Source organism: Patagioenas fasciata, chromosome 8, assembly GCF_037038585.1.
Source record: "Patagioenas fasciata isolate bPatFas1 chromosome 8, bPatFas1.hap1, whole genome shotgun sequence".
NCBI classification, from domain to species: domain Eukaryota; kingdom Metazoa; phylum Chordata; class Aves; order Columbiformes; family Columbidae; genus Patagioenas; species Patagioenas fasciata.
Window position 1 is genome coordinate 34,384,280 of NC_092527.1, and position 22,665 is coordinate 34,406,944.

Consider the following 22,665-nt stretch of genomic DNA (forward strand, 5'->3'; position numbering starts at 1 on the left):
AGCACGGCAACTGACTCGCACAGCTCACCGTCCGCGTGTGCTTCGGCCAGTGCAGGGACACAGCCCAGGTCCAGCTGTGCTTGCGGGGTCAGCTGCAGTGCCACGGAACACAGCTGCAGTGAGCCGGGTCCGGACACCTGGCTCCAAATAAAAGCAGCTCAGTAGCGAGAAGTTGGCCATGCCTGCTCCACGCAACTGGAGCCAACCCTGCGGCCGAGCGGGGTGTGACCACATCTGCCTTCGCATCCAGAGTGCTGAGAGTGGTGACAAAGGGGACACGTCGGGTCAGGGTGAAAAAGAGGCAGCATACACAGATCATGGAGCCTGACCTGGGGCCAGGAGACCCAAATTTTCACCCAGGCCCCACCTCTGGCTTGAGCTGTGCTACAAGAAGTCTCTCCCCTTCCTGGTTTGTCCACGTTGCTCATTATTCCCATCTCAGTTGGACTGATCGTCCCATCTTCAGTCCTTTCTGGCTTCAGGAAAACTCTTGGCAACCAACATCAGAAGTGTGTTTTTTCTTTCAGAAAAGCCTTCACACTTTATTTCAGATGTTATGTTTTTCATTTTCACATAATATACACTATGACTGATGTGTCAAAGCCATCATAGCCTAAATCTTCAGGTTTTATTTCTAAACTCACTATAAAGAATTGTTCCCTGCTACTGACTGAGTCATCTCCTCTAGATCAAAGCTTCTCTTGCTCAAATTGAAACAAAACATTTTGGCATTCGACTCTTTCATCTAGAAGTCAGCTCTGTCTCTGCTAAACACCAGCTCCCTTTCCATATTCAAATAGAATATATTATTTCCTTCTTGCTGTACTATAGCAGAGCAAGCCTGCACATTTGTGAATAGCAGACAAAAAGTGAATGTATGAATGAGAGAAGACAATTGTATCATCAAGGGTTGAATGAAAACTTGAAATTCCAACCCGGAATCTGGGATTAGCATACACTCTCAGGAGCACCATTTCATCAGCAGCTGAAGAGGCTTCAGCCCAGAGGATCAGAGAAGCTGAAGATGTCATGAACAGAGGGGTCTGTGCTACGGTGCAGGCTCCTCTATCAGCTCCTCAGCCATGCTGAGATCTCCACAGATGATTTGGCTGCATCTTCATAAAGCGTGTCTCCAGTGTGGTAGAGCCTCCTCATCTTTCACAGTCCAAGTAGTTACGTCTGGAGCAAAGGTCAGCTGTGTCTGTGCTATTAGCACCCGGAACCATTGGCATTTCTGTTTGGTGAAGGATTTGCCAGCTCTACATTCCTCCTCTATCAGAAGTCAGCTTTTGTTATGTTAAAATTAGATTTCCTGGCATGTCAAAGTCATCTTTATCAATTGCACCAGAAACATGGTTATGTAATGTATCAATAAAAATTGGTAGAACTTGTGGTAAACATAAGTCTTAGATCCAGTATGACCCTTGTGGTCAGCCCATTGACTATGCTGGAGTGACATCAGGAATGAATTTGGCCCTTTCCACCTCCTCCAAATGTGGGCCAACAGACATTCATGTTTATCAGGAAAAACGAGAACATATGCTGAAAACAGAGTATTTCCAACAAAAACTTCAGTCCAGCATGGGAACAAAAGCAAACTGAAAAGATTTTTGTAGCTAATCAGGAGTGTCAGTGTGTGGTTGTCTGACCAGAATTACACACTGTAAGCATACCTTAAAGAAAGAACTGGAGTATCTTCCAGACCTACCCATTTCTTAACAGAGACACCAAGGAGCCAACTGATGTAAGAACATGTGATCTGGAAGTGGGACATGACAGCCCATGGTTCTTATCCTGGTTTTGGAGTAACACTTGTTTCAAAGAGACACTAAACAGCCTGCGTTAGCTGCAAGGATGCTCCATTTCATTGCAGGCACTGCACTGATAGGACACCCTGCATGTGATTTTCAAACCGTCTCACACAAGTATCATTCTGGCTGTGCTCCTGTTGGTCCCTGTGGCTTTGACATTCCTGTGGGATTTGCAGCTGAACACCACAAGAATAAAAGACTCACCATAGCTGAAATGATGGCAGCAACAAATAAATTTTTAAAAATGCACAAAAGAAAAAGAAAAAACACAAACAAACAAACAAAAAACAATAGCACATAACCTTAGGAGGATGTCATTATTTAAGCCAAAGAATTGAAGGAAGGCTGACGTAGCTGGTCCAAAGCACCGTGAAAGTTAAATCCCGTGCCATTTAATACAGAATGTCTGGCAGGGTCACACTTGCCCACGGTGCTGCCCCAGCACCCCAGCTGTGCCCAGGCTGGGGGGCTCCAGGCAGGGGGGATGCTCAGCTGCCGGGAGAGCCTGCACCCCCTTCCTGCAGCACCCCAGGCTCTCCAGTGGGGCATTGGCAAAGCTCACTGCATTCACTTCCGAGTAGCATAATAAAACTGTCATTGCTCTTTCGGTTTAAGAGCTCCAGTGAACTATCAGAATTAAAAATAAATCACTCTGGTTTGGAGAATGCTGAGCCTCCTGGGTCTAGAAAGCATTTGTTTCTCTTCTCAGTCAGACATGGGAAATCAGCCTTTAGCATAATGTACAGGAATTTTGATTGCCATTTCGCTTCTCCTCACCCCACCAACTCCCACTTCAATTTCCAGAAACAGACACTCAAAAAGAGCATCTGTTTGAACAACCTGATCTGAAAACTAGGTTCACTGCAGTTAACTAGTTCAGAGTGCTAACAGTCACGGGCGTAAAGGAGCTACATTCTTGCCCAGGTCTGTGCTGCTTCATATATCACCAGTTTCTGATGGCTCAGGATAAGCCGGTGTAACACATTCACATAGACTTGATTGGTATTTTGGCAGATACAGGTGATTAAATCAAGAGCCTGTTGAGCTGAAAGTGTGACTAGCTACCACGATCCAAGCACTCGGATGACAGACCACATTAATAGTGTCTCTACAGCTGTGAATCAGGATCAGAGACAGAATTACAACCCAATATGCCAGAAATCAAGATCATAGGTTAGCATAATAAATACACTTCAAGGTTGATTTACAAAACTGAGGAATTTTCCTAGAACAGGGCCTTAGAGTTTACCTGGACTCAGATATATGCCAAGCCATGCTTGTGAGTGTTGATACGTTTCTGACACGCTTTAATCAGTTACAGAGTCTGTACAGTATTGCATTAGGACAACCAGTACCAAACAAGCCAATAATTCCTTTCAGCACCTGCAAGACAAACGAATTTCCAAGAAGTATCATCTCACTAGAGGAAAAACTTCAAAGCTCTAGCTGCAGCAAATTAAACTGACACAGCATCTAGGCAACTAGATAATATCAGCTAGCATAGCTTGTTAGAGAAAGTTGAAAGACCCTGTGCATGGATATATGTGTATGTATCCTATAACATAACTGGAAAAGAAAAGATGAGATAAAGCTGAAGCACTAATAAGAACTTGTGTTTATATAAAATAATACCATGCATAAGTCAAGAGTAAATCATTTACAAGTGTTGCTTTGTTAAATGGTCCAGTAGCTGACTTCTATTTTCTATCAGCAAGAAGAAATGTGACCTTTTGGTTTTGTATTAAGGTGAGCACATCTTCACTGCAAACGTCAGAGAACGTTTGGGTTGCTCCTTAGCCCACCCAGCCCCAGTCCTGTAGCAAGACAGATCTTGTCAGCAGAAAAGTGACGTGCATGCTTGGTGTACAGAAGTGGATTGTACTATTAACCCTGCAATGTTACGATTAGTTAAGTTATAGACAGAATCCCGTAACACTTGATTATGACCATCACGAGAAGTTAAACCTCACGTTTCCCACAGCTTTCTCACAGACCAGCCAAAAGAGGTATTGTGAGATGAACTGGTGGGGTAAAGGAGACAGAGCCCGCAAGAAGCTGCTCTTCAGAGATGACTTGTGGTGTCTCTACAGTGACCTCTGAAACAACTGCACGCAGGCTGAGCATCACCAAAAATCACATTCGTCTATGACTCCACTAGTCAGGAAACAAGACAGAACTAAGCATGGAGCACAAATACCAGGGTGGGAGGAAACCAAACCCACCCAAAGCAGTCACACACACCATTTGCTGGTGATTTTGCATGGCTCTGCGATACTTGTGACCATCTTTCAATGAGACAGGTGAGGTTGCTGAACTCCTAAAGTGCTTGCAGCCCCAGCACTGGTTCCACTTACAGCCCCAGGCAGTAGCTGCAACATGTCCCAGATGAGGCAAGCCACCCACACAGCGCACAAAAACATCAGGAGAGAAAGCACGTAGCCACCGTGCTGCCCAGCAGACTTGAGACCCCTGCAGCAGCAGATGACTGAGAGCCACCCAGTTCAGCATTCAGCCTGCTCTTCTGTGGCCTCAGGCTTGGGGAGATGGCTCCCGGCCCACAGGCAAGCAGCCAGGCTCGCCTGCCTGCCTTGGCATCACATCTCCACGTGAACCTGGTTCATACAGTTTCATGAACAACTCGTCTTAGCAAAAAGAGATAACTTCACCCACAAGCACATGCACACATCCCTAACAGGGACCAAAAACCTGGCTGCAGTTAGATGAGGTGGTGTACATCCCACCGCTCAGCCCAGCTGACTACAGCGAGGTAGAAAGATCTCACCAGCTTTTGAGACCAATTAGTCCGAGCAGTTCCCTTCTCCAGCAAGGCTTTATCACACTTCAGCAGGTGCCAAGCTCCGGTAATCCTATAGCAGATGTGGAACTGTACATTACTATCACAGCTCTCCGTCTGATTCTATATATCCCAGGGCAATGGAGAAGTCTGAAGAGTATGACAATAAAAAGAGCAGAACTTGCCACCACTCAAGATTAGAAGAAATATTTTTAGAGGTTGCAATGAAATGCAAAATATCCTTGAAGACACCAGATTTAAATAAAGAAGGCAGGACACGCTCCCCAGCCAAGCAGCAGGGATGAAGCTGTTGATGGGATGGATGGGCCAGATGGCCTGCAGCTGTCACAAGCCACTTTGGAAATCTTGGCTTGCCACATCTCTGCTTTTAAAAGCAGCCCCAATTTCACTACCACAAGTGGTGGCCACCTAACTGCTACGACTGCATCCCTGTAACCAGTAGAGACCAAAGAGCATCTTTGTGTTAGTACTGATTTTGCCTCCTTCACAGTGGGACCACCAGAAATCAAAGCTGTTTGGCACTGGGACTGACCGGACACATGCACTGGTTTATTCCACAGAAATGACAAATCAATGGCGCTACTGGAAGGCTGTGGGGCTGCAGCTGGCTCGGCTGCATTCCTCAGCAGAAGAAATCTCCACATTTCACACACACTTGTGGAGGGACTTTCAGCTAAAGCCACTAGTGACATTGCAAAACCTTGTGCAATTCACGTTCTCTGAGAGCCAGCTCTTTCCTCCCAAGCCTTAATAATTGTCATACTTTGCAGTGATGAGATCTGCAGAGTGACTTGGGATCAGAGATTCCTTTGGAGATACCTTATCTCAGCCCACAGGAGCCTGCACACATGCTTCCCCTCGCCACCTGCCTTGGAGCACACGCAGGCTCGGGGAAGGAGTTACCCAGCCTTGCAGCAGCCCAAGACTCGCTCCCCATCTAACTCAGTCCAAGAGGGAAGGGCTCAAGCCACAACTTGAGCATGAAGAACGTCCTGGCTCAGACTCCCCTGTTTCAAAGCAATGCTGCCAAAGCGTTATGCAAACTTCCTCAAAAAGCATCCCAAGTGCTTAGCTGCCCACCTCTACGCCCCAAACTCGGTGCCGACTCTGGAAAGCCTGGATGAATTAAATATTAGAGAGATTGGGAGTCTAGAGATACATTTTGTAGTAGATTCAGTCTCCCAAGTTACAAAACCAAGTGAAAAAACACATGCACACCCCTATGCTGGGGGCAGTTACTGCTCCGGATTATCTCAGGAGATTCCTACACTCAGAAATAAGAAGCCCACAGGCTGAACTGCCAGCTAAGGCTTGTGGATCCTTATTTCCCAGGCTTTTTCTAAGCCTTGCACTACATTTTTATCCTAAGCAGATCTGAAAGAAAAAAAAAAAAAGGAAGAAAAAAAAAAGACATCAGAAAAATCTTTATGCAAGACAGAGCACAGTCCACCCAAGGGGGGAAAATACTGGCTTTTATTAAATCGCAAGTGGCCAAGTCCATATGTTATGTGGGAGGTTCAGTCTGATCCCATAATTCTGAGATATTTACTTCCAGACAGAGCTGTTTATAACCAAAGACAATGTTGCCATACACCAAACCATCCTCAGATGTGCTTTCTATGGAATTTTGCCCACAAAGAAGGCAATAGGTCAGTGGGGGAGAAAGAAAAAGGGAAATAAAAAAGTATTTTAGTGAGTGCTGACCCTCTTCTTTTGAACTTTAGACCAACCAGTGCAGTTCCCAGGCCTCCCCCTGCAGCACCCTGTCACACCACAGATCCCGCACTGCCGCAGCTGGTCCCACCGCTGCAATGGAAAACCAAAACCGTCCCTGGCCATGGGAATTACCACGCTCCCGCCTCCTTCAGCAACAGCTGCTCTCGTGCCCATCCTGGCCCACCAGCTGGAAGTTTAACCACTCTCGAGGGTTTTGGCCCCGGTTGCTCTCTCATTCAGCTGTGGCTGGAGTGGGAAGCTGAATTCGGAGCAAACGCTCAGCCCCGCAGAAGAGGCGTGAAAAGGCACCGCCACAGCCCTGCTTCACTGCAGCTTCTCAAAGGGCCCAGCTCTTCTGGCCGCCCTTAGCAACTTGTGTTTGTTTTGGAGGCATTTTTCCTCCTAAAGCTCTGTACCCTGGATTTGAGTAGTTTTTTTCTTTTTTAAAAAAAAATCAGAATTTTAGGTGCTTGGAGATCGGTGTCTTCCTACTAAATACTTCTAAGCAGATTTTTCTTTTGTGAATTTTTACAGTAATTCATCCAGTTCACACAAGGTCTTCCCATGCAGTGTAGCATACAGCAAGAAGCTCCCAAATTTAACCCCTCTTCTCCAAATTGCAGCATAGCTCTTTCCATGGAAACACCTTCTCCCAGGTACTGCCAGGGAACTTGCCAGTTCACCAACACTTCCCTATCCACCCCAAAACCAGAGCTAAATAAGCGGTTCCAGCCCAGAAACTGGCTGTGCCGGCACCTGCACCAGCAGCTCCTCGGGGCAAGGCCATGTCAGACCCATCTCTGCCCCACAGAGCTGTGCTGACAGTCTGCAGCACAGACTGGACCCGTCTGTCTTGTCTGCTGATCCGAGAGAAATGCACAAATGACTCAACTTCCAAGATGAAGTAAACAACAACACACAGGTTGTCGAACTGGTTGTGGGACTGCAGGATCCCAACCTACCTGATGGTCTGGACCTGAGCTTCAGCCAGGCAGTTTCAGAGAGGAACACCTGTATCCTAGGTGCATGTCCTCTGCATCATCTTTAATCACAGGTGCAGCCCTGATTTTGGGTTTCCCACGATGTCCCCCACAGCTCTGGACTCTCCAGTTGCTATTGCCTGAAGAGGCACTTCCGTGCCTTAGATGACTCCTACCTTCCCAGAGGGTACAGCAAATTAGAGTTCACAGGGACTTCAAGAGAACAGCATCCCTAATTTCCCTGACCCAAGCAGGATGGTTTTGTGAGGAAGGCATTGGGCACTGGTTAGCGAGCTTGGGGTTCAGGCCCTGGATTTGCCATAAGATTTTAAGGGATATGGTCAGGTCATTAAATCCTTCACATGTGCCGTATGTTGAGATGGAAACACTGTGGAGTAAGTATGAAGTTGAGCAGGTATCCAGAATTCAGATTTAAAAGCCTGTGCTGCTTTGGTGTGTAGCCCCACAGAGCCTGGGTGACACGGGCTGCCCAGTTGCCTGCTTGCCCCCTGTCCATCACCGCTGCTGTGAGCTGAAAGAACCAGCCACGCTACAAAATAAAGCAGCATTTTTGCATAGACACTCCCTGTGTTCTGGACTGTGGGTATTCAATGAAAGCGATCAGTGAAAACCTTGAACAACAAACTCATTGACACGGTATCTCTGGTCCCCAGCCACGCACAGACCCTGCTGTGGGGAGAGGTGAAGGTGTGTGGAGGAATGGGAGCAGGACTTGCCTGATGTAAGTCAACACCACAAGAAAAAAGTGAGGGCTTGAGCCTTGCCAGGACCACTCCAAAGGCAGATGCTCAAAGTCTCAGAGCTTTTGAGCTCTGCTGCCTCTAGGAGCAGGCTCCTGGTAATTTCAGTAGTGACACAGATGAGGCACAGACCCCAGAGCGGCAGGGATACAGGGGTGCTGCCCCCCCACCCCCTTCACTGTATGGATTCCTGCCCCTTACTCTCAGGAGACAGAGCAAGCCCCAGTGGCGATTTTGGAGGCAGAAAAAGGAGCACCCCCAGGCCTGGCAAATGCAAGCACACCTCAAGCCCCATCAAATGGGGCTGAAATCAGCATCCCTACGGCTTCATGCCCATCTGCAATGAGCCTGCCCTGGTCTGGGGAGCACCAGAGATGCTTGCGTGCATCCAATACAGCTCAGAGCATCCTCAGGTGCCCTGTTTATGCAAGAAATGCAGCTGTGCTAGGACAGACAGAAATATTATACTGGCACAGGTGACAATGCGTAGGATGGCTTGGCAGGATGTACATGGTAGATATATAATTGAGACAGGCTGTGGTTTCAGTCACGGAAAAACGTTTCATCTCCTGAACCCCCACCGAGTAAATGACTGCTCTCCTGGTGCCTATTCCCCATAAACTGTACCATTCTCCAAAACCAAGCAAGGTCACTCTCACATACGTGAGAGTTACTGTATATGTTACAAGGTCACACAGGACATTAATTTTCATTTGCATTTAAAAGACGGCTCAGCCCAGCAGATGAAAATTGTATTGGATTTGGCACAGGGCAGCACATTACCCTGTTTTCTCCAGTTGCAAATCACACCAAGGCAATTAACTAAACACAACTGCCGTGTCGATTATCAGCTGAAGAAAAATCACATATCTTTGTATAAAGCCTAGATCATGTTAATATGAATCAATTTCTGACACTGATTAACAAGAGTTTATGAAGGGCCTCAGATTCTTACCAGGGCTTGCATCTTTCATTCCTGTCTCCACTTTGCGGTTTAATCCCAAGCATATCTCCTTGTATTTGCAAGACCTTGTTAAGAACACGTGCCGAAGTCCCAAACAGACCCACGCCCCTATCCCCTCCCAGTTAAAACATGTTAACTAGCAAGGAAGCACCTTGTCTTTCTACCAAGTCATCATTTTAATCCTTATCAACACAAAACTGTTGGCTTCTGTTAAGAAGACAACCTCTCCTCCATAGTCAAACAATGCTCGTCTCCTTAGGGGAGCACGGCAAACACCATCAATGCCCTGCAGAGCCCTGGGAGACCCTCAGATAAGAAACACAAAGCTTGTGTCTTTGCTCAACAGAGACAGTGAAACAAGAATGCCAAACACCTTTCTTTGAAGAACTGGGCTGCAAGTCACTCCAATTTCCATTACAGAGCTCTAACGCATAAAAAATACAATAATAATCTCAGAAACCTCTCAAGGCTCACATCACTTGACATTTTAGACTCCATGCATTGGGCTGCATCACAGGGGAATGACCCGTGACTGCTGTGACAAGGGGCTGGTCTGGGAGGACTTGATGGGGATGACAGATAAGTCAGGTTGCCAACAACACACCCCTCATCAGTAGCATAGCATTGAGCACCTCTTCCCCACCAGGATTTGGAGACGGCTGGTTATGGACCAGCCAGCCATGTCTGACAAGCAGGGGAAGCAGCAGGCAAGAAGCCATAGTGCCACTGTAAAAGGGATCACAAGATGGGACAGTTGTACACATCTCATTTTCAAAGGCAAAAAACATGGTAAGGAGGGGAGAGAGCAGGGAATAGAGGAAGAGCTAGACATGAGCAGCTCTGTCCTTGTCACTACATAGCTGTGGGTACAGTGACCACCCTAACTCACACCTGCCCTCTGCCAGTCTTATTCTTGGGTTGGTTGCCTTTTATACCTCACACATACTTCTTAAATCACAAGGAGAAGGTGGGTTTTCAAACAGCATCTTCACTAATGGTAGACACTCCCTACTGCAGCCTGGCAAAAGAAAACTCCTGCCGCACATCGAGATCATACTTCAGAGCTTTAACAGCCTAACAAGAGTCAAGACGCAACATCTCCCTATGCAGCTGGCCTTGCAACCCCATTTGAAGAGGCTGGGAAAGGAAACCCACTCTCAGGAGAGTTTCACAATCCCTCCTTCACTTCCCACCATGCAAGTCCAACAGCCTGAGCTCTTCCCGCTCCATGGGTGCCACCCTGCCAGCCACCAGCCCCAGGCTCATACCCCACCTGATGAGATTCCTCTGGATTCCAGGAGTGACACCGCTTGTGCGTGGCAGGTTGGAGTTCAGATTAAAGCGCATCCCTGCCCGTGTTTGAAAGGAAAGAAGTGCTGTTGTTTGCTGATGATTGCAACCTTCATTTCTCAAGCAACAGGAAAAATCTTGTAGTCAAGTTCTTCTTCCCAGAACATCAGTTCATCACTCAGATCTCTTTGAGCCCATCCATCTCCATCATTACAGGATTTCCCTGCACAAGCACTCTGCCTGGCTAGCGACAAGGATGAAGTTTCCCCATACCAGCAACAAGATATCCCCACCAGAACAGGCACATGTCCTCTGTGCTTATTAGTAACAACTTGCCTGCCTTCTCCACCTGCTCCTCAGGGCTCCCAACTCCCACACATTCTCCCCCAGCCCTTCCCTCCCCGCACCTGCCACACCAGCCCCAGGTGACTCCAGCCACCCCATCATGCTGGGGACACCTCCCACCCACTAAATGAGCTATTGCCATCACCTGCAGCTGCCCTGCAGTGCTGGAGATGCCTCCTACCCTCATTAACGCACAACCGCTCCCACGCGTGCACATTCATTACCAGCAACACAAAAAGGGCTGGCAAGGCTCTGCAATCAGTTGCACTTGCTATTCATTACACATGTGCAAAACACATCCCCGCTGCTCTGAGGGAGCAGTGTGCATATTTAAAAAGACAATATACAAAACATAGCTGAATCTTAATGAATCTACTGCTTTGCTACTGGAACTGAATGGAATTGTACAGATCCTGCCAGGAAAAAAAAAAAAAAGGACCATACAATGTTCGACTTGTAATATAATCTTTAGCATCACTTTTACAGTATGTTACTATTGTGCTTATCAGGCCTGCAAAGTATCAATTGTAAGGAAGAAACGGATCGAAATGCAACAGACAGCACAGTGCCAGCCATGTCAGAATACTAAAGTACTTGCATAGCCAAAAAAATACACAGTCCTGGCAAAAATGAACTTCACACAATACAATACCTTGACATATAAAGTCCCCATGAAAGGAGGATTAGGGAAGGACTATTAGCTTGAAGGCATCCGCTGAGTCCTAACCAAACCTTGCCAGTTTGAAGGTAACAAGTCCAAATGTAATCAGGCAGAAACACAGGTCTAGTACCAAGCCCTGTGCTTAAATGCTCAAGCTCTGTAAGAAGGACAGAGTTACATGGAGAGCCAGACTTCCTCTCCACAGGTGAAATTTTCTGCAGCCTTATTCTGTGCTACATAAGTGCTAGATCTACCTCCTCCAGAGGGAACTTTTACATGCTAGAAGGAGCAGAAATTGCAGAGTATCCACACGTCTGAGTGTCCCATGCCGAGGCACCTCACCCTGTCTCCTCCCTCCTCAGCTGGCAAGGAGAACTGAAGTCTGAGAAGTTTCCAAGAGCTGCGCACAGCACTACGGCTCTGAGACGAGCCATTCTCAGTGATAATAACCAAATAGCATCACACAGGAAGCGCCAGAGCCATTGATTGCAGGGAAATAAATGGGCCGTGGGTGACCACTAGTCCGAGGAGATCTGCCAGAGAGAAAGGAAGGAGGCTGCTCACCTGCCCTCTCCCTAACCACCAAACCTATTTGCAGTTAGAAAACAGAACACTTAATGTCACATCTGCTAAGTCGGCGAGAGTGGGAAGTCCATGCAGATGGGCAATTTAGGAAAAAAGACAGAACAGGCAACATGAGCCAGATTCAGTGGCTACAGAAAACGAAACAAGAAGTTGCTTTTAGGTGGCAAAAAAGGTCTCGATCCGCAGATGGTATAACATAAAACGAGAGGTCTCCCCCGCTCCTCCCCCTCTTGTTACCCAGTGCCTGGGGCAGGTACAAGGGGACTTCGCATCCCCGACCGGGGCTGCTGTGCGGCGACCCGGCTGCGCTGCCCGCTCCTGCCTCGGCGCCGCCCGCCGGCAGCCGCACTCCCGCCGCCCGGCCCCACTCGCGGGGACTGCGATCCCTGGCCCCACTGCCGGAGGTCGCCTCTCCCGGGAGCTGGATCCCGTCCCCACTTGCTGGCCTCCTCCTCTCCGCAGCTGGATCCCGACCCTCACGGGACAACCCCCCCAACCCTCGGAACTGAGCTCGGCCCCACTCACGGGGACCCCCTTCTCCGGGAGCTGACCTCGGCCCCACTCTCGGGAAACATCATCGCCTCTGGAGCTCGCCCCCAGCCCGCCGCCACCCATCGCCGCCGCGCTTTCCCACGCGTGGGGACAGAAAACCGCGGCGGCCCCGTGTCAGCGGATCTGTCACCCCCAAAGATCCTTCCCCACCACCACCACCCCGCAGGTCCTCGCTGTCCCCCCGGCGGGCAGGGCAGTGGTCCCCGTGCGGGGCTGCTGCGGGACACGGACACGCGTGGGGTCCTAACGCACCTTTGTATTTATCCATGGGGAGGTCCAGCGAGGGGCCGCAGCCCGCCAGCTCCCCAGGCGCTCCGGGACACAGCGCTGCCTCCGCTCCGCCACCGCGCTCCGATAGCCTCTTATTCCGGCGGCGCCGGATCCCCCGGCCGGCCCGGGCCGCCCCGCCCCGCCCGCCCCGCCCCGGAGCCGCGGAGCTGGCCGGGATCGGGGCTCCGGGATGGGGAAGGGGGACCTGGCTCTGGGATGCACATCTGGGATCTGGGGATCGGCCCCGCGCCTTGTCCCGCACGGCGCTGACCCTCCCCATCGGCGTGGAGCCCCTCGGGCTGCCGATCGCCTGGGAAAAGAGCAGGGTTGGGGTCGGTGACAGGAGGAGGGTGCCTGGGGTGTGGGCCGAGGCTGTGGGGTGGCTACTGGGGCCCCTTGCTGCTCCCCGGCGCTCTGCCCGGGGCGGGGGTGCCCTGGCTGCTCCCTGTGTTTAGGATGGTGTCTGCTCTGACTGCAGAGGGGCTCTGGGCACATTCAGAGGAAAGCCTTGGCCATCCTGGGAGAGCTGCGTGCGTCCAGGGGGCTCCCAGGGCTAAGACCCCAGGCAGGAAGCAGCCTGCAACCCACCTGCTGTCCTGCTCTGGGCTGGTGGGCTGGAAAGTCGGGTTCTCTGTCCACCTTCCCGCAGCAGCTCTTGTCTGTAACCTTGAGCCAGTGAGTTTGCACTCTCCAGTGGCTTCAGCAAGGCTTCCTGGTGGGAGCTGCCTCCTGGATAGAGCAGAGATCACAGAAAGATGTCCCTGCCCTTGGGTTCCCATAATATTTTTCATGTCTGACTTCCAACACCACAGACAGAGCCACCATACCCAAAATGCACAAATAATAACCAACAGAGAAGCGAACATCCAGTCTGTTCTCAATATAAGACACAGGTGACAGCCTGTTCCCTAGGCCAATATTTTTGAGACACTGCAGGAATTCAGTATGTATATCAATACTGAGAACATCCAAAGTCACAACAGACAAGGTACACCGAGGAAGTTTTCTCTTGAGAATTAAAGTTAGGCCATCAGCATGAGGACAATAAAGCCATACCTGCCTGTTACACAGCCTTCTGGCAAGAGGAGAGGCGAGATCTGACCTGGATGGGCAGCTCTGCTGTTCCTGTGGAAAGAGGTGAAACCATTAACTAGAAAATCAACTGTGACCTGAAAAATAAGAAACCAGAAATCAGCTCTGTATCCTATACCAGAGCCATATGGACTGGCTGGCTGTGTGCAGACCTAGTCTTCCTTCCACTGAACAATGAGGGTCACACCAGGGGCACATTAAAAATCACATTTTTCTGAGATTAATCCTTGTCTCACTGCCTTGACCCTCACAGAACTCACAGGCTTTGGGGTCTGGGCAAAAGGGAGCTTTGGCCTAGTTTTAAGTTTTGAAGTGTGGACGGGAAGACAGTGGTGTGGCCTGCAATGGAAATGAACCTTTTCTTGCAGAGAGCTCTGAGGATAACAGGTGGATTCCCCAAACCACACAACCCCTTGCACATTGACTCTGCTGTGCAAGCTGAGCTCTTGGCCACCAACCCACATTGAAAACCTGGAGTACTTACAAACGGCGATTTCCACATGTCTGTCTGATGGTAGGGAGAGCATTATTGTTTCTGTGAGACAGCAGGGTCATGGTGTCAGCAAGGAGAGGGCAGTTGGACAAAGCCAACAAGAGGCTCACAGAATCTGTACTTCCCAATTTTTGGACCTGTCAGCCCACAGACCATCAACATCTATGGTCCAAGGCAGCCTTGGGAAATGATAGCGATGCACGTGTAGAAAAACACTCCAGACCTCAATCATATGGCCCTCCCTACGTTTTCTGAAAATAGCCATAAGCAGGTTCTTTAGGCTCACAAGGGAAGTAAGCAGCCAGGCTAGAGGGGCACTGTCCTGCCACCTATTAGGTCCCCGCGTGTCCCTCCTGTCCCCCACCCTCCCAGGCTGTGCCTGACAGTGGTGACACCTCACAGAGGGTCTGTGTGTCTGGTGGAACTGGAAAGTGACTTCTGCCGCATGGAAAGTTTCCATACGAGAACAAGTTTAGATAAAGGGCTACTGGCGCTCAAGGAAGCTGAAGCTGGAGCACTTCTTGTCTCTTGCCAGTATATAACTACCTCACAAAAAGACAGCCAAGCCAAACGCCTGAACCATCAGATCCAGCAAGCAGATAGCAGTCTTCAATGACTAGAGAAAAAACAGTTTAGATAAATATATCTAGGAATGTCAGAATACTTTTCTTAGAGCTCTTTCCAGCTACTTCTTGGCTCTAGCTTTCAGAATCTAGCAGGCTAGGCCCCGATCTTGCAAACTTTTGAAGTGTGCCTGTATCTTGAAGCTGGTGGGTAACCATTCTGAACTCAGAAAGACTAATTAAGGATAATACCAGTTAAACAAACTAATTAAAGATGATTTGAAAGATCAAGACATCAGATACCTGTGATTCCTGTCTTCAGGTCCCAGAGCCTTTACGTGCGCGGCTTGTCTCTTCTTTCCCCTCCCCTGCCATGATAAGGATGCTCTGGAATCCCAGGACTGCTGGTTAGGCCCGTGGCAATTGCTGGGCAGGTGACAATGGGATGAATACTAACACCAGAGGAATACAAGTTCTTCCTGTTTGTCCCCTTCCTCTTGCAGTAGGAAGTAACTAAAATACTTTGGGATATTCTTTTTCAAACAGGCTGTTGTGTTCTGGAGTTTGGGGAAATTATTCCTGAAATACTCAGAACCTGCTTAGTGCAAGGAATTAATAACCCCACTGTTGGTGCTGAACTCAATGTTTGCCACTATGCTCAACTAGAACAAATACTTGAGTACTGGTTTTTCTGGTGGAGCTTCTTGAAGCCAATAAAATAACAGGCATCTACCTGTGTACCCATGTATTCCCTGCTTTTTTCCTGCATATTACTAGTGATGACTCAGGTGTGACAAGCCTCGAGGGCCAAGCTCATCCTGCTCAAGATTTTTTTAATGTGGCTGACATCCTATCCTTCAGTGCAGAGTATCATATTATAGATTACATGTTTTCATGTTGTTTTCCCTGCAAACTCATGCTGTGTTAATAGACAGTCAGACCGATAGTGAGATTATCACCTTTGGCTTTCAATGGATGTAATTCCGCTTCTCTGACCTTAATCCTGGCATTTTAGCTCTTTTGCTTCCTGTGAAACAAAGAAGGAATCAAGTATAAATTTAGAAGCCTAAACAAACTCTATAAACAATTATAATGATTGGCTAAATACCTTGTGCAGAAGCATGGTCCTGATCTTTTTATCCACTGGTGACACTAAATTATTTTCTTTTTGTTTTTTTCCCAAGTATTGACACTGAGCAGGTGTACATTGCTTCATTAATATTATTGCTGTTGCACTTAACCTTTTGCATCAGCAAAGTATTTAATGTTTTAACATTTGCCTAAATCTTTGCTATGACGTTCTTCTCATTGGTTGCATTTGACTTGCTTTTTCACTGGTTTAAGCGTGAGTCAAAGTCTGTGAAAGTTGTTGACCTCTCCATTGTGAAAGGTGGAGGGGATTCCACCATGAGAGTTTGTGTGCAGGTGCCCTCCACTGACTTCGGAGAAGTTATGCTTGATGGAGGCTGCCAGGAGGAATCACACCTGACTTGGACTGTATGGAGCTACTCCCTGGTGTATTTTCTCTCAGGCATTGTTCATCCCAATTGCATAGTGGTCAGGCTTCTGCCTTTCTTCAGGGAAAATACTGCAGCTGGCTGAACAAAAGGTAGAAATTTCCTCCACACATGAAGGGTATCTCTCATCTCACAGAGCTTTTCTTTCTCTCTTCCTCATCCAGTTATCAAGACTGTGAAAACCTAGTTCAGGAGTCTACTCAGCAAGACCAAGCTCAGTCAGAAGTAAAATGAACTTGTTCTTGTTAAGCTCCTGAAAGATGGGGAGCCATTGTCAAATACTCCAGGTGTGCAGGCACCTGGAGGACAGGTGAAGAAAGAAGATGCTTGGCAGACTAGGGTTAGCAGTGAGATGTGCTCAGACCAATGGTGGCACACCAGTGTCCTCTCTTCTCCCAAACACCAACTCAAATACCTATTTAGACAAGGGTGTAACATCTCTGTGGACAGCTGTGGTCACGCAGGCATAGAACTCTTTCAGGGCAGTTGACATGAGAGAGCTGAGCAGAGGTGGGTTTTGTGACAGATCTGAGCTGAGATCAGAGCTGAGGTGTGTCCTGTAAAATGCCAAGAAATGAGGAAGCCAAAGGCTTCTTTGCTTCAGCATCCCTGGCTGCACTGCTGGGCTGTAATGTTCCCATAATCTGAGGGGGGGAAAATTGCTTTTGTCCATATGTGGATCCATCTGAGCAGCAAAGAAGCCTGTGGAGCTAGGGATGGTTGAGCCAGCAAAACAACATTGGTGTCTCTGAAAGGGAGAAGCCTCTTGTGCTCTCCTCCCCTTCCTTCTGGCCACATGATCTCTCTCTTCCTATAATCATTTTCACAGTTATTCACCCAACTTCCATGCTGAAATGGTGAAAAACTAAAATGGCAGATTCTTCTCCCAGCTGAGGAGGCCCAGTTGGGTCACAGTAGAGTGAGGCAAGACTGGACCAGTACCGGGTAAATGGTGAGAACCTGCAGTTCAAAGGAAGGAGACCTTGTGAACATGTTCACACAAGCAGGTGGTACCACACAGCTGGGACTAGACAAGAGGGATCATCAGTCATAAGCCCATCTTGAAAGTCTTCCCTAATCTTCCCTCTAGCCAGGAGCACAGAACAGACACTGACAGTTGAGTATGTTTATGGGCTCCCACCAATGTCTTTCCCCCCTGATCTGCTGCATCCTGTCTGTCTTCCAGATTTTCTGATTTGGGGTGTGAAGGGGACAGCTGGTGCTGGGAAATTGAACTGATCCCAAGCTATCAAGTCAGGAGCATGGCCAGCAATGAAGCATCTTTCCCGAGAAATAACCTTTATGAGTGCTTTATACCAAACCAGACTTGTTCCTTGGTTCCAGGAAGGCACTGGGAGCCTTCCAGAGCTCAGTCAGTGAAAAAAGGACCAGAAAAAACAGAAAGGCAGATGGGTCACTGTCTGCGATAGCATGGTTGTTGCAAGCAAAGCTGCTTGGTGGAACAGGAGTGAGTACTCTGTTGGAGAACAGGACATCAATCTTTCACCTTACAAGATTTGCAAGTATCCTGACTATGGGTGGCCCTTTTGAGGTCTTCTTGCTTCCCTGTAAAGTGCTTCATGATTCTGGCTGTAAAAGATACGATCAAATTCTCCTCCCAGCTTAAACTGGCCTTAGTCACTCCACTGATTTCTGTCCGGCCATTTCTGACTTTCACCAATGAAAGGCAAGACAATCAGCCCTAATACAAACAAAACCAGGGCTGTTCAGCTGCTCAGCTATACAAAAGCTTCATCGCTGATACATTCCAGCAATGTTTTGGATTCTCTCAGACATTAACTGTTTTAAAAGAGCGTGGCTGGGAAGAGGGTGGCTGGAGGGAGGGGGGGATTTCCCATTGAGGACAGCAGGACCAGATGTCTTTTTGATGAGCTTCTCTTGGCTTCCCATTTTTTGACATTTCCTTTTCAGCTGTTGAGTCCAAACTGCTTCTAGACCAAATTACAGAGAGCTCTAATAGCTTGAATTGTTTTCTTTCCCCATAGATAGAGTACCTTCTTCTGGCCGAAGTATGAGACATGCTGACCAGACAGTGTGCTCAACAGCCAGGGCATTTGTTCCTCCTAGAACCATTTCTTCCTTATACTTATTTTCCACTTCAGGCTGTCTCAATGCCCCAGAGAAGCCCCTCAGTTTTCCTTCGACAGTGTTCAATACCAGTTAAAGAAGTAAAAAAACATTCTTTCTTCCCCGCCCCTCTGAACTCCACATGGGGATGCTCAAAACATCCGACCTCAGCAGGTATCAATATTTTGGCATGTAACACAGGTGCCACAGGACCTGGCTATCAGCTTCCTAAGAGTTTCTGATACAGATTTCTGATACATAACTAACACGGTCCAAGTTTTTGAGGGGACTGGATAGGAAATCATGGCTTTCAGCTAAACACATATTAGAAGCTTCATCCACACTTACAGGTTTTACCAGTAAAGCAATATTGATCAAAATCTCTCCCAGGCTGGTATAAAAAACCCTGTGTGGACTATCAAGCTGTCACTAGAGGACTTGCCTTGACAGAGCTGAACTTTTGGCACCTTTCAGCACCACTAAAACTTATACAAGCAAGAAGAAAAACTAGTTTTATCAAAATATGGGAAAACATTAATTTTTAGGTCTTGCTACATTTTCATTGGGATTTTTGTGAAGTCTCCCCCATCATCACCACAAACTGTGGTCTGATGTCAGCTGTGAGCTCACAGAAGGCTATTTCTTCTGGCATTTTTCCAAAAAGGAGGTTTTTTCAGTCCACAGCTCTTTCATTAGGCCTAAACCACTTCTACTCGGCCAAAGTCAATAAGCAGAGCACACTTCTGTGGTCAGTGCTGCTGAAGTGGGAAAGGGAAAAGAATGAGAACCTGTGGTCCATATGTGAGAGCACCAAAAGCTGCAATTTGTTTCAGTGGAGGCTAAAACTACAGAGAAGTCCAAGTTTCCTCCCCAGCCCCTGTGTCTGCTATTAGTATCAGACATTAGGGTATGTCAGACTACCTGCCAAAGTAGAAGTAACTACCAGGTAACAGATCTCACCCATGTCAGTCGAATCATCCATGCTTTTTCTTTTATTTTCTGTGAAAAGAGATTTAATTAAGAGTCAAGAAGTTTGCCTCAGTAAATACCAAAAAACACAGTTTCCCTTTTCCCATGTAGACCAGTGGAGCTGAATTTCCCCTGCCTTCCAGACTATCATTAAGTATTCTGTTTAAATAGGCCAGCTTCATGCCATCTATAATGAAGTTATAGTGTATTGCTCTGTTATGAATGATGAAGCTGTTGTGTCCTACGGGGAGAAAAATCACTGTAATCCAACTTTCCTTTTGAAAAGGCCTAATGTATCCACATGAGATCTTCTGGCAGAGACAACTGAGAGAATATAAATAGAAGCTTAAAAGAAGGAGGGGAAGGGGAAAATAACTCCAACAGGGCTGAGTAGCTGAAATTCACAAGTTTAATAGGAAGATGGATGACTGAAGAGCCTGTTCTGTGACACAATCAGGACTTTATGTAGGCCTTTTTCAATTATCTGTAGCTGACAAAATATCACACAAAGGCTGTTTCACACTGCAGGCCAGGTGCCCAGAAATGGGTTTTTTGGAGCCGGGGAGCAACTGGGAGAGTCACCCAGGGGCACAGGCCACTAGGGTCACCACCGGCTAAGACAGGCGACAGTGTGCGTCACCTCACACACAAGTGGCAGGAGCAAAGAGTGTCCTGCAATGCCTGAGGGCCCTGTACATCCAAGCCGTCATCTGCCCATCCCCAGGGAGCCACAACAGACCATGTGGGGTGGGAGACGACTACACAAATGCATCTAGCCCATCTTGGACCACACTTTTCTGGACCTCTCCACAGACAGATACAGATACCTGTGTTCCTGCTACAGGGGGGGGGGTTTGCTAATGGGCAGTTCTCAGTACTGAAGTCATGTCAAGAGATCTTGTCCAGGAATCTGTTCAGTAGAAGTTCTGCTCACTTCCCAGCTCCTCACTGACCACCCACCAAATACTATTGTTGCTGTGGCACTTCATTCTCAGCAGAAAGCTACCACAGTTCAACCACCAAGGAAAGTTGCATAAAATCACCTGCCCATGGTGGCACACAGCGATCACACCCTCAGGTGCTTCAGTTTATCGTGGTGTCACACAGCAGAGGAGTGGTGGTGAGCTGGGGAGTGGCAGTGGCTTTAGGATCTCCCATGAGACCTGCAAAAGATCTTACCAAACCTCCTGAATTTAAGTGTCTTTAGTTTAAGTTTGCTCCATTCCACACAGTCAGCTAATCTGACTAAAAACATTTTAATTCAGGCTGAAAATGCCCAGAGGGGCGTTGATTAGTAAATTTAGTTTAGTTAATTTTGGGTGAACTCACCTGGGTGTCCCCATGAGGAGAAGGCTAAGCTGAATGTGAGCACCTGTAGAGGGGTTAATTCTGCTTTGACAGAACTGTGGTGGGGCAGGGCCAAGCCTGTGGGAGCAGACACGGGCTGCAAGGAGCCTGCCAGGCAAAGATAAAGCAAAGAAATGGACATGTTCATCCATGTGGAATAATCTGATTGAGGAAAGACAAGATAAGAGGAGCAGGGTTTGCGGAGAAAAGGGAGTCACAGGAATGTCTCCCCTCAAGGGAGGTGATTCCAGAGGCCAGAGCAGAATGAGGGCAGCAGCAACAGACAGGGATCCTTTGGGCAGCATGAGCCCTTATGAGGCCAAGATGGTCTCAAGGGAGATGTTTTCCTGAAGGACCATTCTTGACTCTGGTCTTCAAAGAGTGTTTTACAAGTTCCTTTGAAGACCCAGGTGGCTCAGTAGTGCTGTCACCACGGGAAAGGAGCATGGGCAGAGTTCCCCATGTGCCCCCAGCCGTGGTGGCTCAGGGCGCTCTGCCATGATGGCCGCCACAGCCCTCGGCGGGAGCGGGAAGGGACAGAGCTGCCTGGCAGGACGGCAGCAGCTGTGACTTCAGCCAACGTGTCTGTGGACTTGCACTGCTAGAGGTGTTCTTAACTTATTTAAAAACATGCTGCCACTGAACGGCAGTGACTTCCCTCACCCCTTCCTGTATGTCAGCACTAGCGACAGGCTGGCTGCATGTCCAGGCCGATGGGCTTGCTGATAGGACTAAAAGCTACTGATTTTTTCCTCACAAGGCCAGTTTTTCAGCTAGCTTTTCCCCTGCTCAGATGGCTGATCTGTCTGTTGGTAACTCCATCATTGCTCGATCTGGCAGAACACAGGAAAATTCTCTGGAGGGTCCTCTGCTGGGATTGCTCCCAAGGGAGAAAGAGCACAAATGTGCTTTTCAGGAAACTGAACAATTAGTTGTGGAAAAAACAAACCTTGACTGCCAAGAGCTCAGAGCAACATCGGAGCACTGAAACGGTGTGCTTGGGGCTGCCTGAGCACCACGGCAGACCATTTAGATCAGGGCTGTCTAACTCATTTACACCGGGGGATGCATCCGCCTCGTCGTTGCCTTCTAAGGGCCGAATGTAATTTTAGGACTGTATAAATGTAGGAGTAGCTATTTATTTATGAGTTTGACACCCCTGATGTAGATGTTTATTGGCCTCAGCAGAAGTTCGTTTTCAATTACCTACTATTGTTTCACAAACCCGGCCGGTAAGAGGACTAAACCTTTTTTTTTTTTCTGGAAAGGGGGCAGGTAGAGCAAAAAGCAAAAGCCAAAACATGCAAATAAAACACACTTGTAAATGATTCAAAATATCAATCACTGGCTTTTCTTCTCCCACAATAACTGTGCTTTTAAATGGACCATTTCAAGGGGAATTATTTATGTAGTCACATCAATAAATCTTACTTAAGTCCTTCATATTGCAGTCCTCATTCATTTAGCTGGGACTCCTCTGTAAATGATAATTAGGGTAAGAGCTAACTGAGATACCACAGAGTTCGCTCCTGGCAGTCATTTAACATCCAGCATGGTATCAAGGCTGTAAAGTAGGCATTTCTCAGCAGCAGTTCATTCATTGTGAAACCTGTTCCGATTATTAGCTTGCCTTCTGTTTCACCGCAAACACTTATTGTCACATAAAGACCTCAGATCTTCTGTCAATGAATTCCTTGTGTGGGCTAAGCTGCATTTTGTATTCTCTGCAGCATCTAACCCAAGTCCAGAAGAGTCAGCCAAGGGGGAGCACTGTTTCCCTCTGGCACAGTCCTGAAGAGAGGGTCGGTTCTACCATCAGCTCTCCAGTACCTGGTGCTGTGGCGGC

The 22,665-nt window shown here is 48.0% G+C and overlaps 1 protein-coding gene across 5 annotated transcripts in view; it reads right to left on the minus strand.

Moving 5' to 3' along the window:
* AFAP1L2 (actin filament associated protein 1 like 2) overlaps positions 1-13,430 on the minus strand; it is a 73,614-nt gene extending 60,184 nt beyond the window's left edge. For 4 of the 5 annotated variants that reach the window (XM_065843421.2, XM_065843420.2, XM_071812171.1 and 1 more), the window contains exon 1: positions 12,733-12,883. In XM_065843421.2, coding sequence (XP_065699493.1) covers positions 12,733-12,748 — 16 coding nt within the window. In that variant the 5' untranslated portion in view covers positions 12,749-12,883. Of the gene's footprint in view, positions 1-12,732; positions 12,884-13,338 lie in introns of those variants that run through there. The other variant, XM_071812173.1, reaches the window with a different exon arrangement.
* Positions 13,431-22,665: the final 9,235 nt, after the last annotated feature.